This window comes from Chiroxiphia lanceolata, chromosome 11 (assembly GCF_009829145.1).
Source record: "Chiroxiphia lanceolata isolate bChiLan1 chromosome 11, bChiLan1.pri, whole genome shotgun sequence".
In the NCBI taxonomy this organism is placed as follows: domain Eukaryota; kingdom Metazoa; phylum Chordata; class Aves; order Passeriformes; family Pipridae; genus Chiroxiphia; species Chiroxiphia lanceolata.
The window spans coordinates 18,117,134-18,131,696 of NC_045647.1; the positions used below are offsets into that span (position 1 = coordinate 18,117,134).

The 14,563-nt window shown below is 42.0% G+C and overlaps 2 protein-coding genes across 2 annotated transcripts in view; both read left to right on the plus strand.

Annotated features, from left to right (window-relative positions):
• The window catches only part of LOC116792532 (serine/arginine repetitive matrix protein 2-like), a 280,339-nt gene that overhangs the window by 228,143 nt on the left and 37,633 nt on the right, over window positions 1-14,563 (plus strand).
• NOL8 (nucleolar protein 8) lies at window positions 899-12,328 on the plus strand. The gene is given in 25 exon segments (XM_032699560.1): window positions 899-960; window positions 1,270-1,348; window positions 1,673-1,820; window positions 2,758-2,817; window positions 3,118-3,826; window positions 3,829-3,873; window positions 3,876-4,085; window positions 4,088-4,243; window positions 4,246-4,395; window positions 4,398-4,760; window positions 4,763-4,912; window positions 4,915-5,015; window positions 5,288-5,404; window positions 6,363-6,482; window positions 6,810-6,894; window positions 7,742-7,886; window positions 8,194-8,206; window positions 8,208-8,278; window positions 8,864-8,984; window positions 8,986-9,077; window positions 9,079-9,137; window positions 10,003-10,129; window positions 10,575-10,645; window positions 11,638-11,720; window positions 12,038-12,328. Coding segments are annotated over 24 exon segments (3,327 nt in total). The 5' UTR covers window positions 899-960; window positions 1,270-1,271; the 3' UTR covers window positions 12,092-12,328.

A 14,563-nucleotide genomic window follows, 5' to 3' on the forward strand; every position in this document is an offset into this window, starting at 1 on the left:
GCCCATGTGTCCCCACCATAACTTGACCGGCCGGAAACATGAAGCCAGTCAGAATGCGGCTGCCCGGGGGGCGGAACCCTTTTTGCCCGCGTGAGGGGCGCTGGGGGAAAGTAAATTGCGTGGCGCCGCGAGGAGTGCACATGGCAGCGGTGAGAGAGCGGGGGGGAGCCCGCGGGGGCGGCGGGGCCGGGACCGGGACCCCTCGGGCGGGGGATCCCTCAGCCGGGGGTCCCTCGGCTTCTCCTATGAGGATGGTCGGGTCTGTGGGTCTCGCCTCACCCTCATAGAGAGCCCTTGGGTTATGTCGTAAAGAACCGGTTACGCTTTATTGTCGCGCCCCCAGTGATGTGGTTAAAGGTTTATAAAGCAATAACTCTAAACCCTGGTGAGTGCAGCAGCACAGGGTTTGCAGAGCAAAGCAGGGAGCGCCGTTGCCGTGAGGTTCCTCGTGGCTTTCGGGGGGGATGATTTGTCCGTAATTTTTCATCCCGTTCGCGTTAACCCCGCAGTGCCGCTGTCACTGAGCTGTTGTTGTCTCCCGGCAGGAAAGCAGAGTGTGTCTTCCCGGCGGGATACTTTGATTTCTCAGCATGGACAAGGAGCAGGTTTCCAAACGTTTGTATGTTGGGGGGCTTGGCCACACGGTTTCCAAGGCTGAACTGGAAGAAAGATTTGGCAAATTTGGGCGTGTTTTGGATGCAGAGATTATTACCAGAAAAGATGATGAGGGTAATGGTTTTTACTTCATCCTTTATAAGTTCATTGCTTTTCACTTTGAAGCGTGAAATGGAATATTTGCTCCAGAGACACTTTAATTTTCAGGAAATAGCTTCATTTTCAGTTTTAAAGGAAACACTGAAATGACGTGGAAATTAACTGGATGTTTCTCATTGATCAGGGAACCCTATGAAGACTTTGCTTACATCAGTGTCAGCATTTCAGATGCAGATCTTAGGAAGTGTAAGTACATCTTTTGATTTTTAACTTATTTATGTTTTTGAGCCAAGTTGCATTACTGATAGTGCAGGTAATGTTGTCACATCGGGGTGTGGTCAAGGCAGAGCTTGTTTCAATCTGTTGTTTTATTAATTCTACTTAAAGGAGCAGTTTTAGGGGTACCTTTCAGATACAGACTTTAAGCAAGTGAGCAGTGAGGTGTAAGATCATGCTGAAGAAACCTCAGCCTTGGCATAGAAGGAGGTGTAGTGAGGTCTGGGCTGTGCTTTTTTAATGTAGAAAATACTCATTTCCCATCTCTTTGTTTTGCAGGCATGTCAATTCTAAATAAAACAAAATGGAAAGGGGGCACACTGCAAATTGAGTTGGCCAAAGAAAGCTTTTTGCACAGGTAAAAATCAGGCTTTAAAAATATATATTGTTGCTCAACCTTTTTCTGTTTATCTGTTTATATTATGATGATAACATTATATATTATTTCATCTTCTGCACTCCTGTCCTTTACAGTTTTGATAGGCACTGGTGGAGTGTTGATGCACATTTGATGCTGCAACATGATTTAGATCCTTATTCCCTTAAAGGGAATGCCAGGATGTTAACTCCTTGAGCAGTGAGTGGTTGCTGTTCCGTGGGAGGGGGTCCCTGCCAGCTGTAATTCAGCACTTGTGCTTTGGCACAGCACTTCTTTTCAGGCATGATGTACTTTTTGGTGCAGGCTTGCCACGGAGAGGGAGGAAGCAAAGCTGCAGAAAGAAAAGCCACAGAGAAATAACCAAAGCTGTCTGTTGGAATCACTGAAAAAGACTGGAGTTGTGGACTTCCACATGAAAGCAGTACCAGGTACAGAGGTGCCAGAGCACAAGGTATGGTGGGGTAGATGGGTGAGAGAGTTAAACCAGCAGAAAGCAAGCTCAGTGCATCTGAATTTATGCCAAATCTCTATGCCTTGTGTGAAGAATCTTAATTATTAAGGGTGACAGTCCAAGCTGTGAAAAATAGGCTGAAGAAATACCTCATGTGGAGACAAGGAGAAGGCTCCTGTTCTTCTTTGTAATGACTTGGAATAATTCTGATCCCACTGTCCTCTCTCATCCTTATATTGAGAAGTGCTTTGTTCCTCATGTATGTTGGGAATTTACATAAGTATATAGTATAATATACATTCATGTCACCCTTAAAAGCTTGTAAAGAGAATATGTGATTTATTTTTATACAGCATTTAATTATTTTGATGGCTGGGCTGTCAGGAACTACTCTCTGTGCTTCAGCACCTTCAGGGTCAGGGTCTGCACAAGCTTGCAAGAGTAAGAATAAAATCACTGAACGTGCAAATTAAGGCAAGAAGAGTTATATTTACTACAAAGTTTCCTAAATTATTTGCTAAGCACAGAATGGTTTTGGAGGGATTTTTGGTTTTGGTGGGAAAGGGGAAGAGAGCAAAATAGTAGTGATTCTGTCTGTTAATTCATAATTCATTCACTGTTAATTCATAATCCAGAAGCCATGTATTAGAAATAGTAGTTGTAAAGTAAAGAAAGTTACTACTTTATTATCACTCTTTATTTGCAAGTTGTAGAAATTTGGTTTTTTGGTTGGTTTTGGTTTGTTTTCTTTTTGAGAAGGAAGCTGGCTAAGGTGCACAGTACAATTATGTCTCACTTAACAAAGTGAACAAAAGAGAATTGGTCGCAGATGGTTCTATATTAGTGGTTTTGTTACCCAAGAATAAACATCTTATTCTATTACAGGGTTACTTCCACTCTTTTTTTGTTTAACACTGATTATTTTTCTTTCTTTTAGAAGTGGGTTGTTGGTAAATTCGGCAGAGTGCCTGTCCTGCACCTGAGGAATCAGCAAAAAATAAAATATCCTTTTCCTATTGTTTGGGCACAGTTCCCTTCCTCATTTTGTCATGTGGAGAAACAGTTGCTGAACAGTCTTAATTTTGACTGCTATGTCAGACTTCATTTACTGAATCCCCCCAGTAAATCTCGCAGTAATTGCTGTGGTTTGGCTGAGTTTCTTTCACTGCAAGGCAGCTGCTTAAAGGCATCAGATAACAAAGGCTCCTTGTTGTCCTTTCACACTGAATTCAGCCTGTCCATAAAGACTGGACTCTGCTTGCTGGAGGAATCCTGTTGTTTTACTTCCTTAACTCAGACCAACATTGTGAAATATGACCCCTCCAAGTATTGCCATAACCTGAGGAAGCTGGAGCCAGACCTGGCACAGGCAGCTCCTGTGTCTGAGCTCACCTGGCACTTGGAAGGGAGAGATGCCAGTGCCACCAGGAAGCGACCAGCAGAGTTCCCTGGGATGAAGAAACCCCGGAAAAAACTGAGGCAACTGGGCAGTGAGGCCCTGAACGGAGCAGCAGTTCTGTCCTCTGGGGGCCAGGCCCATCCAAACCACCCCAGCTCAGCACAGCTCGGTCAAAGAGCAAAACCCAGAGCCAGTGACAAGTCTGAATTGGCTCCATCAAGGAGCCTCGAGAGTAAAACACCAGGGAGAGGTTTATTGTCACATCAAAGCAATGTTAATGGAGTGGCAGCTCAGAGTGGTTCTGACAGTGAGGTTGATTCTGAAGAGGAGATCAGAGCAATGGTGAAGAAAGAGAAAGAAAAACAGCAAGCGAGGAATGTTGAGAGTGAAAGTGACCCCCTGGAAGTTGTTGGGGATGATTTTGAATTAAAATACAGTAGTCACTGGTCCTTATGCAATCCAGATGCCATGAAGAAACCTATCAAAGGAAGTTACAAAGAGACCATGGAACATGATAATGGTTATGATTCGGCAGATACGGACGAAATTATTGCTGAAAGTAAAACTCCAGATCCAAACAGCAGCAAAACTACAAGTTTAGAAGATTCTAACAGGTGGAGGTGAAAAATAAAGAAACATTAACTAACAAAAAAGCGGTTTGGCAAATGACTCCTCGCTGAAAACTCGAAATGTGAAAGAAGAACACATTGAAAGAAAGGGGAAAACTAAAAAATCCAAAATTGCTGCCTCACAGAGTTCAGCAGAGACAAGTGACAGTGAGAGCTCTTACTCAGAGTCTGAGCAAGGGGAGTCTGAAACCAGTTCTGATTACGAGTCCATGATGCAAAACTGTTACCGCTTAGACCTTTCTTAGATGACCTAAAAGCATTGGCTGCCAAAAGCACTGGGACACCTGCAGAGGAATCAGATGGTGCACAGAGTTCTGGTCTGTCCAGTGCTGAAGAAAATCCTAAGGGTAATGTAAATAAACCTAAGCTTTCTAATTTTCACCCTGCAGTTAAAAAAATAGCATCTGTCCTGAAGATGTGCTGGCTGATATTTTAGCAGGGGAGGAGAAGGAGGAAAGCTCCAAGGGACAAAACAATTCACGTTTGAAGTATCGGCCCTTCAGGGGAATGGGGTCCCTTGGTGTAAAAGAGGCAACCAAGGACAGCACTGGGTTAAGAAGGGGTCTGTAGGAAGTTTAGGACTGGAAGCTTGTGTGTCTCATTCTGGGCAGGAGTCATCTAAAAGACAGCCCAAGAAACCTTCCATTGTGTTCACTTGAAGTCGCAGTAAAGAGACACAAAATGTGCCTTGTGAGCAGCACGAGGCGCTGTCAGGTGCTGCCTCCTTGGCAGAGCAGAGACATCAGCCTGTTCCCAGGCCACGTTTACAACTGAAGAACAAGATGGAATTCTCTACAAGCCCAGAGTTCCGAGCATGGAGCTGCCTGTGCAGCCCTGCTCAGAGTGACAGCGGGAGCAGTGACAGGGACAGTCACGCTGCAGGGGCCCACAAACACGTGAAACGGCAACAGAAGAGCCAAAACCGCTTTCCAAAAAACTGAAGAGGAATGCAAGCAATAAAAATGCAGAATGTGAAGCTAATGCATGTGAGAATGGGAAAGGCAAGCCTTCTGGAAGATAAGGAGCTTGTCTTCATGCTGCTGCCTCAAAGGAACCTACAACAGATAACAGGTGCAGGACAACCAGAGGAGGCTGGCGGCTCTGGAGGAGAGGCACAGGGAGAGAGAACTGCAGAAGAAACTCATTCAAGGAGCTCTTTCAAATCTGGTAATTACACTCAGAACCTCTATCTCAATAGTCCACAGTACAAGGGAAAGGGTAAATAAGATGTGTGGATTAAGATTTTAAAAAAAAAACGTTCTGGGTTTTCTGATGCACGGCTGGTTTTGAGCGTATACGAAGTGGTGCGTGTCTAATCCCTGGAATGTCTCTAGAGTTGTGAGAGGAATAGCAGATGTCATGGAAATGCCTTTTAGATACTTCTGTATGACTGCAGCAAGTATTTGCTATGTTTGACTTGCCATTTCACCCTTTCCTAGGACAACCAGGCAGCAGGGAAACACAAACACATCATATTCGATTCAGATGTGGAAAATGAGGCTGAAGTGGGTGAGACGTTGAAAAAAGATGGAAGTTTGGGAAATATGCATGGAGAAGTAAGTGTTATTAGGAAAAGACCTGTATGACTATGCCTTTTATTCTGAAGACTGTATTTTATCATAGTGAAGTGTCAGAAAAAGCAGGTAAGTTTTGCATTAACATGAATGATTCCTCTTTTTGTAACATCAGACAGGTTTGAAAGAACTTAACTGTCTATCTGATAAAGCTTGAGAGCTTGGAGAATTTGTGAGGAGATTGAGATTTGTATAAAAGATATTCTAACTTTAGAAGAAAAAGAATGTTTGTGTACTTAGTTTTGAAATTCCTCTGCTTTTAGTCAAAGGAAGGTGAAGAGTTTTGGCTTGAGCAGAATGGAACTACTCTGCTCTTTCCAGCACTGGGCAAACAGTCTGTGCTAATGCAGTATCTTGTTTTTAAAGTGATGTTGAGCTCCAAAGAAGCTGCTGTGTGGGGCTTCTTCTTTACTCTGATTTAACAGATTCTTCAGGGTTTTACTGCCGTGGTTTCAGTACAATTAAATACTTTTTTTTTTCTGGAATAGAACTTCTTGTATATCACATTTTTTAGTCACATCTCTGCTAAAGCTTTAAACCACTGGGTTTGCTTTTGTTGGGTTTTTCCTCATAAAGGTAGTAAGATTGGGGCCATTCTCATGATTTCATTAGCCATTGATATTTTTAAATTGATCTCCCTTGACATAATCAGGGAGATTTTTATGCTTAACTATCTCATATTGTAAAACCTGAGTTACCCTTTAGATGGAAATTCTGCCTGGTAAAACTTCACAGTCATGATTATAAACCAGAATTCACAAGGTGTGTATACAGAATAAGGTTTGAAGCACGTGGATCAGTGAGTTGGTTGGGCAGGAAATCCACTTTTTCAGGTAAACTGGAAAGCACACAAACAAGTTGGTACTGATTGATACCCTCAGACCTACGTGAACAGCTCATTTTCTGTTTTGTTTTTTTTTTTTCTTTTTGTTTAACAAAGGATAAATCTGCTCCCAAAGCTTCAGGCAAACTGTTTGACAGCAGTGAGGACGAGCAGGACGATACGGACGACGAGCGATTCAAAATTAAGCCCCAGTTTGAAGGCAAGGCTGGGGAAAAAGGAGTGAACCCATTGCTGGAACTGAGTTCTCCTTCCTCTAAGTCTCTGTAAGGCCACTTCAGAAGAACATAACTTGTAGGCTTGTATTACTGCTGAATATGATCGTTATGAACTTAAAATAGAGTTCCCTCAAATAGAGGAAAGAGCAGCCACGGAGGAATAACGTGTGGTGCCATCTTTGTATGCAAAGAAATTTCTGGAAAAGGCCTCAAGAGCTAAAGGTATTAGTATGTTACCATTAATTATAGTAAAAAAAAAAAAAAAAGGTTATAGAATGTTGCTGATTTCCTGCTCCAGTGCTTAAGAGCATCTGTTTCTCTTGTTTAGCTCCTGAAGCTGCAATCCCGGTTTGGCACCGACGAAAGATTCCGCATGGACGCTCGATTCCTGGAGAGTGACAGTGAGGAGGAAGGTAAACCTGTCCATATTTCCTGGGGGTAATGGAACCATGTCATGGAGCTTCAATTTTTGAAGCAGCTCCTGGAGTACTTTTGCTTCTTTGGTGATTCTTTAAAGAACACAACCCAGCTCTGCCGTGGCCGTGCGCAGTAAATGCTGGTGGCTGGGTCTTCTAAAGGACTGTGTTGCAAAAGTGTTTGTAACAGCTGAATGAGGGGTATGTGGCTGATAAATCAACTTTTGAAAATAGCTTTTAGTGCAGCATTACACAGATTGTGTTTAGCCACATGGAAAAACAGGGTAGGTGGTGACTTAGTAAAATCACCTTTTTGGCCATTACGTTCATTTAAACTGTTTTGTAGCCATCCTGCAGTCCATGGCAGATTTGGCAGCCTTAGGAAGGTTTGTTTTTTAATTTAACAGCAGAAAGCGCAAACGCTGATAAAGGGAAAAAAAAAATTAAATATCCCCCACCCCCAAAAAAGACAAAATTTTAACCCAGTTTTCAAGATTCACAATTTCTTTCTGAAAGTTAAATTTTTGCCTGGTTCTGCTACTCCCTTCATTGCTTTAATGTGATCTTCTCTAGAGCATCAGTCAGTGGCAGAGTAGTTGCACAGTCATGAGGTATAAGCAGGGAACAAGTTAAATAACTGATCTGACTTTCACGTGAAATAGATACCCATGACTGTTCTAATCAAAGATTTTCTACAGTGCAAGGGAAAAGGCCTCTAAGTAGCTGATAATGAACAAAGTGATGTGTTTTGATGGATGTGAGCTCTTGTAGTACTGTAGTGATATTATGCATCAAATATTACAGGCTTAGCAGGGAAAATACAATGTATTTATTGTTCTCTTAGCAGAGACAAAGAGCTTGAAGGCAGATGAGGAAGAGGAGCTTGCTGCAGAGAAAAAGAAAAATCTGCAAATACTGGGAAGCCTCTTGAACATCAACCTGGAACAGCCTAAGCCAAATAAAACAGCCACAAGTGCCAAGAAATTCAAGTATGGCTCATCCACCATCAGCAAAGGAGTTTTAGGGAGGCTTAATTTTTGCCACTGTTCCCTAACTAAAATTTCTGCCTAATTGGCTGAGAAAAGTAATTCCTTCCTCGTCTGTATTTGAAGTCAGTACTTAATGCACTTTCTCAGTCACTGACTGCTTAGCAGGTATTTTCTAAATGCCAGTTACATTTTGGAGGTTTTTTGGTAAAGAACTCGATGTGAATTTGGATCCTACTGCGAAGGTTTGGGGTGGCTTTAGGTTGAGCCTTCAGAATGTCTCATGGCTTTTCCTTTCCTATTTTCACAGAGATATTAATGCCCCTTCGTTATGATCCCACAAGAGAGGACCATGCAGTTTTTGAAAGGAAGCCAAGTGCTGCAGAAAAGGAGAGGTAATATTGCAGCTTGGTGACTACAGTTGTGATGTTTCTTCCTGTGGAGAGATGGTTTTAGCAGCAGACTGAGTTTGAAACTATGCACACTACTCTGTTTTTTCTTTAGTTCTCTCTGTGATTGCTAAAATGAACATACAGTAGGAACTGTGAGCACTAAAACCAGCCTGTAATGTTGTCTTTTCTTGCTAGTCCATCTACTCTCTGTGTGCCATTTCCTGTCCTCACTGAAGGTGAGAAAGGTCAAGTCATGGACTTGAAGATTTGCAAATCTGTGAGAAGAGCATATTAGCTCTGAACACTTCTCTTGCCAGAAAAGAAATCTGTTCTAAATATCATCATTTAGTATCACATACTAAGTGAAAAGTCACTTAAGGATGTGGGTCATTAAAAAGGAGGCTTGTTCCTGCCTTTAGAATCAAACCTCAGATGTTTTCCCCCCCACTGCTTACCCTTACCAGTGAACTCCTCCTCAGTGTGCTTGGAGAAGTTTAGGAAAACATTAAGAGCGAGGAGGGCTCTTAGGGAATCTTTCTTTTAAAAACAGATTTGTTATGTTCCTACCCTTGAACAATCTCATTTCAGTAAAGTTAAAGCAAAGAAGAAGAAGGAGGAGAGTGAGAAACCGCCTCAGGTGTCTGAGAAAATCTATTATGATATTGCTGCTGATTTAAAAGACTTGTTTGGGTCCTCGAAGACAAATCAGAAAAAAGGAGGAAATACCCTGGGACAAGGATGATGCAGAGGACTCTGCCTCACCTGAGCATTTGGGACCTACATCTGGGAATGATGCAGCTCAGGAGCGAGTGGCTTCAAGTTTCCTTCTTTGGAGACACAGAGAAGTCAGGTGTAAAAGAAGGTAAGAGGAGAACATGCCCAGCAGTGCCATTTGTAGTGGGTCAGTTGTGTCAGGCACTGCAGAGGAGTATGGTGCATAGAAATTCTGAATCCAGGGGATTTTCAGAGGCCAAAGTCAGTAATGAGGCAGAATCAGTATGATCTTCACTTACACTCGCCAAGATGCACGTTTAGCTTCCATCCCAGGAATTCTGAAAGGGATGTTTGGAGAAAGAACCATTATTTAATTGGTTTTATGAACAGTCATGGGAAAACTTGTTGCCATCCCCTGAAACAGGGGAAAAGGTGATCTACAAGTCAAATAAAGTTCCGTGTAACCCAACGAGATTTTAAATAAAATGTGTGTTAATGGAGTAGTATGAGCAAAAGAAAATCTTAGAGTTGACCCCAAGAACACTCCAGAACACTTTATTGTTTACCTAATTTTACTGTTGTACCTTTAGAAAATTGAAACTGAGTGACACATGATTATTGGAGTGTCCTAAACTAAGATAAAATTGTTATGCAATCAAGATTAAAAAATGCTAAATCAAGTCAGTTAGTGAGGCAGGAAATAAATTAAACCATGTGAAGTTAACTGAAATATTAAAAGAAAAAAACACACAAAAAACCAAGGTCCCCACATTTCTGCTGACTTCAGTGTCTTCTGAATGCAGTAAAAAGGTTTCAGAATACATAAGAGGTCCCGTGAACAAAGTGGAAAATACCTGAGCAGAGATGGAGTTCAGAAAACCTGGGAGGGGAGGTTTCTCTCCTTCTTAAATCTGCTTTTTCCAGTGTAAGTGTTTCACTTGGAAGTAGGTTTTTTTTACTGGCAAGTAGAAAAATAATCTGCTTTTTTTTTTTAAATTGTAATATTATTGCAGAGCCCTACATACTCGAAACAATAAAACCTGTAAAAGTCACATGGCAAGAAGATCCACGTTTCCAAGACAGCAGTTCTGAGGGTGATGATGAGCCAGAGGCATCAGAAGTTGAAAAGGACCAAGAAATGCAAGTTATAGTTGTATTTGTTGTCTACTTGGTTGTAGTACTTTGATGCTGTGAGAATATTGATATTGTTTCACATCTCTGAGCAGTGGAAGTTGTCTTGGAAAACCATTCCTTGCTGCACAGGGTGTAATAGTCAAAAATCCCAACAGCCCATTTGATGTCACGTTGAGTATAAAAACATAAAAGCTGAGTTTCTGGTTGAACACCTGAGAACTTAACTGGGTAATTCTGGTTTGACCCAAACCAATTTTGGTTTGGCTAAAACTCAAAGTAAGTTTTCTTTTAGAAAATGGTTTTGGTTTTTTTTTTTTTTTAATAGAAAGCCATATTTGGTTACTGTGGAGTCATGTTCTTGGATGCATTCTCTTTCTCTGAAGCTTTAACTTGTGTTAGTGGAATTTGATGGTAACTTTTGTGATGGTAGAATTCCCCTGTGTTTGTCCAGGTTTATTTCTTTACCACACAGAGAAAGTACAAGATTTTTCTTCTTCTCCAAAGATGATGAACGACTGAGAGGTACAGCAGAACTTATTCACTTTCACTCTTTTTTTTTTTTCTTTTAACTCATACTGAAATTCAGTGAGGAAAAAATACTGCCTAGTTATTTGTTTTGTAACACAGATGAGAGGTTTAAGAAAAAAAAAATTAAATTGCCAATTTCCGTCGTTACTTGTGGTCTGAATTGTGGAGGAATCCCATGAGAAAGTTCTGGTAAAATAAATGCTTTCCTTTTTTTCAGATAATTGCCTGATATGTGGCTGGTCTTTCAGACCTTACCAAAAAAAAAAAAAAATCACTTGACAAGTTATCTGGACATTTTGGATCCTTTCAGGCACATATATGATCTTTAACTTTCTTTTGTCTTTCTGGTGTTACTGTTAGAAATGCTGAATATTCTTATTAGCCACATATGCCCATGTGGTTCTCAATCCTAATTAATCTGGGGGTTTTTTTGTATGAATATAATGAGTTTTTTATTTAAAACCAAACCAAACACCACACCCCCAAAAAATTTCATGGACCACAAAAACAATTGCTTGTGATGTTTTATGCACTAAATTATCAGGACAGCCTCAAATAATGTTTGTTTCTTGAGACATATTAGGTAACTATCATTAAATATGTTGCTGTGTTAGTACAGTTACTGCACTGCAATCTTCCAGGCCCTGTTAAAAGTGAAATCTCAGTCCTTAGCAGGCATGAATTTTCTTGGGAGATGTGGGATAATGGTGCTGAGCTTTTACTGAAACAGATGCCATTTCAGTGCAATTTATATTTTGGCATATTAAGGAAAACTGCTGCTGCCTTTTATTTTTCTTAGCACACAAAGCAGACATTCAGAACATTTTGTGGGAGCCAACCATGTTGTGAGGGGCAAGAGATTATGAACGATATGAAGAATATGAAGAATTGACCTTCTGACTTTACTGCTGTGTTGCTCATGAGTTTTACAAACAGCAGCATAGTCAGAAGTGTTTAACCATATTAATTTGTTCTTTTTTGTGCAGAGGGCCCTAAGTTATTTTGTAGATCAGTAGATCTCAGTGAAGAAAAAGATGGCTGGGAAGACAGACGTAGATTATTGCTTGAGGTGAGTATTTAACAGCTGTGGCTGAAAGCTGAGCATGAGGAGGGAACACGGCTGCTTATTTGCATAAAAACATAATTCAGGACCTCTAGAAAGGCTTGAAATTTTGTAATTACCAAGGAACTAAACTTTTTTAGTGTAAAAGTGAGTATAACACCATGTTAGGATGTCCAGTCAGGCAAATTACTGAATCTCTGCGTTGTACAGGACCAGTTACTTAACTGTATGTTAAAAAAGTGTTTGAGACAAACAGGTGAATTCAGAGACTTGTATTATTCATTATTATTTTATTCATAATATTATATTTTAAATATTTTCAGGAATGCCGGAAGAAGCACAAGGATGCAAAAAGAAAAGTGAAAGCAAAACAATAAATATTTTTTTACCTTACTGATCAGAAATGTTTCATGTTTCATCTTTGAGGAAGTTGCAAAACAATGTTACTTTCAAAATACTTTCAGAAATCTAGTAGGAAATAATAATTTTGGCAAAAACTACTCAGGCTTTGTTTCTACATAGGAACATGTTTATTCTGTCAGTTCAATGTTTGTACCAAGGTCTGGGGATTTGTATGTGGTGTGTATGTATATATATATATATATATATATATATATATATATATATATATATATAAATATACATAGGGTTTAAATGTGACTTGCTGCTTTCTAGGATTTTTGATAATTAGATCATGTAACAAAGACATTCTGCTGTGTCCTCTGGCCCCAGTGCTGAACAGGGCTGAGAAAGAGCAGATAGCTCTGTGTCTATAAGACTACAAAACTTGTATTCTGCCTAATATAATAGAGATAATATTTACAAATATTCAGAATGTGTTATTTGCAGGGTGAAATGTCCCAGAAGTTAATGAAAAGGCATATATAACAGGGCAGACTTATGAAATGGATAATTTGTATTTGTTCACAGAGCTGATTTTTTACTTTTTTACTGAGTTTGTATATTAATAAATATAGAGGACAGATGTTGCTGGTGTTGTATGCTTGGTATTGAATGAATATTTATATGTGTAAGTCATGTCCACTTAGCCCCTCTGCTGCAGAGGGTCTGCTGGAGCAGACAGGCTCTGCCAAACTCACCCTGGGCACCCTCTGCCAGGCCCAGGGGCCCCTGGGCCAGGGTCACCAGGGTGCTTTGGCTCTTACCTGCGCCCAGACCAGTAATTTTAAGAGATACTAATGTGTTTAAATATAATATTAATAATACTGTCCTTAACAGCATTGAGTTTAAGGTGGTGGGCGTCATAGGTGTGAAAAGAGATGTTGGAATTTTCTTTTTCTCCCCTAGGGTCCCAAACCCCCCCTCCCCCATCTGTTTTTTCCCGGATGGGGGGAGTTGGGGACGGGGTGGGGGCACAGCGGGGCCGCAGGAGCGGGGAGAGAGGGAGATCTCCTGGGGAAGTTTGTGGCTGCAGGGAGAGCTGGGGGAGTCCTTTGTCTGGGGGCTCTTGGGTTTGGTCCAGGACCAGACAGAGTGGGAGCCCGGTCTTTGGCCACTTCTTTCCCTTTTTCTGAGGGGAAGTTTTTTCTCCCCACGGACACCTTGCGGAGGACGACTGAGAGAGAGAAACGGACCCATCTCAGAGCGAGGTATTCTGCTTTCAAGACTGTCTGTGGGGAAAAAGGGACTTCTTCTTAAGCTGGCTGCGAGCAACTGTTGAACTGCCAGGACAGTCCTGCCTTCTCTCCCCCTCCCTGGGTTGCCACAGGTTTCTCCCACCACACCTGGGGAATTGGGACTTTGTTTGTGTTTGTTCTGAAAGTTTTTGATGGCATCATTTGTTGTTTATTTAGATTTTATAATAAAAAACTGTTTCTTTTCCTTTTCCACACTTCCACCTGAAGTTTCTTAATTTCTAAGTTGTAATCTTCAGACAGTAAGCAAATTATTCTTTATATTATTTTTCAGTAGAGTACCATTGGCCTCCCAGTTGCGTGTTTGAAAATGGATTCTGTTTCCAGAAGTGCAAGAAGTTCTTAGGTCACCAGGGAGTTTGCTGTAACTGCCTGTCTGTGCTGCAATGGACCCCTGAGGGAGCAGGAAAGCAGCTGAGTGCACCAGTTCTGGAGCACAGGGTTATTCCTTCCCAGGTGCAGGACCCAACGGTTGCCTTTGTGCAACATGATTAGGTGCCTCTGCACCCACCGCTTGAGCCTGCCCAGGACTCGCTGGATGGCAGCAGAGCCTTGTGGTGCCTCAGTCACTCCTCCCAGTCCCATATCATCAGCAAACATGCTGAGAGTGCTCTCCGTCCCTTCTGCCAGGTCACCGGGCAATCGGTCAAACGAGGCTGGCCCCAGCACTGAGCCCCACGCTCACAACCCTCTGAGCTCTGCCATTCAGCCAGGTGTCAACCCCCTCAGTGTCCACTCGTCTAAGCCACACTTCCTGAGCTGCCTGTGAGGGTGGTCTGGGAGGTAGGGTCAAAAGCCTTGCTGAAGTCACGGCAGACAACAGGCACTGCTCTCCCCTCATGTAGCCAGCCAGTCATCACTCCAGCAGAGCAGGCTAGGAGACTGGTCAAGCATGATTTTCCCTTCCTTTTATTCCACAGGCTTAGAGATGACATGCAGCATGAGCTGTTTGTCCCCTTTCTGGGGATGGAGGTGACACTGATGGGCCTATCATTTCCTGGGTCCCTCTTGCTGCCCTTTTGGAAGACTGGAGTGATGTCGGCTTTCCTGCAAGCCCTCAGGCACCTCTGCTGGGGAATCAGCGTCCCTGATGTGCTGGCAGTGTTCCCTGTGCCAGGGGCAGGAGCAGAGATTTGCCTTGGCCAGGGCCAGAGCCCTGAAGTGGCACTGCCTGAACAGCACTTTTCGTGCAGC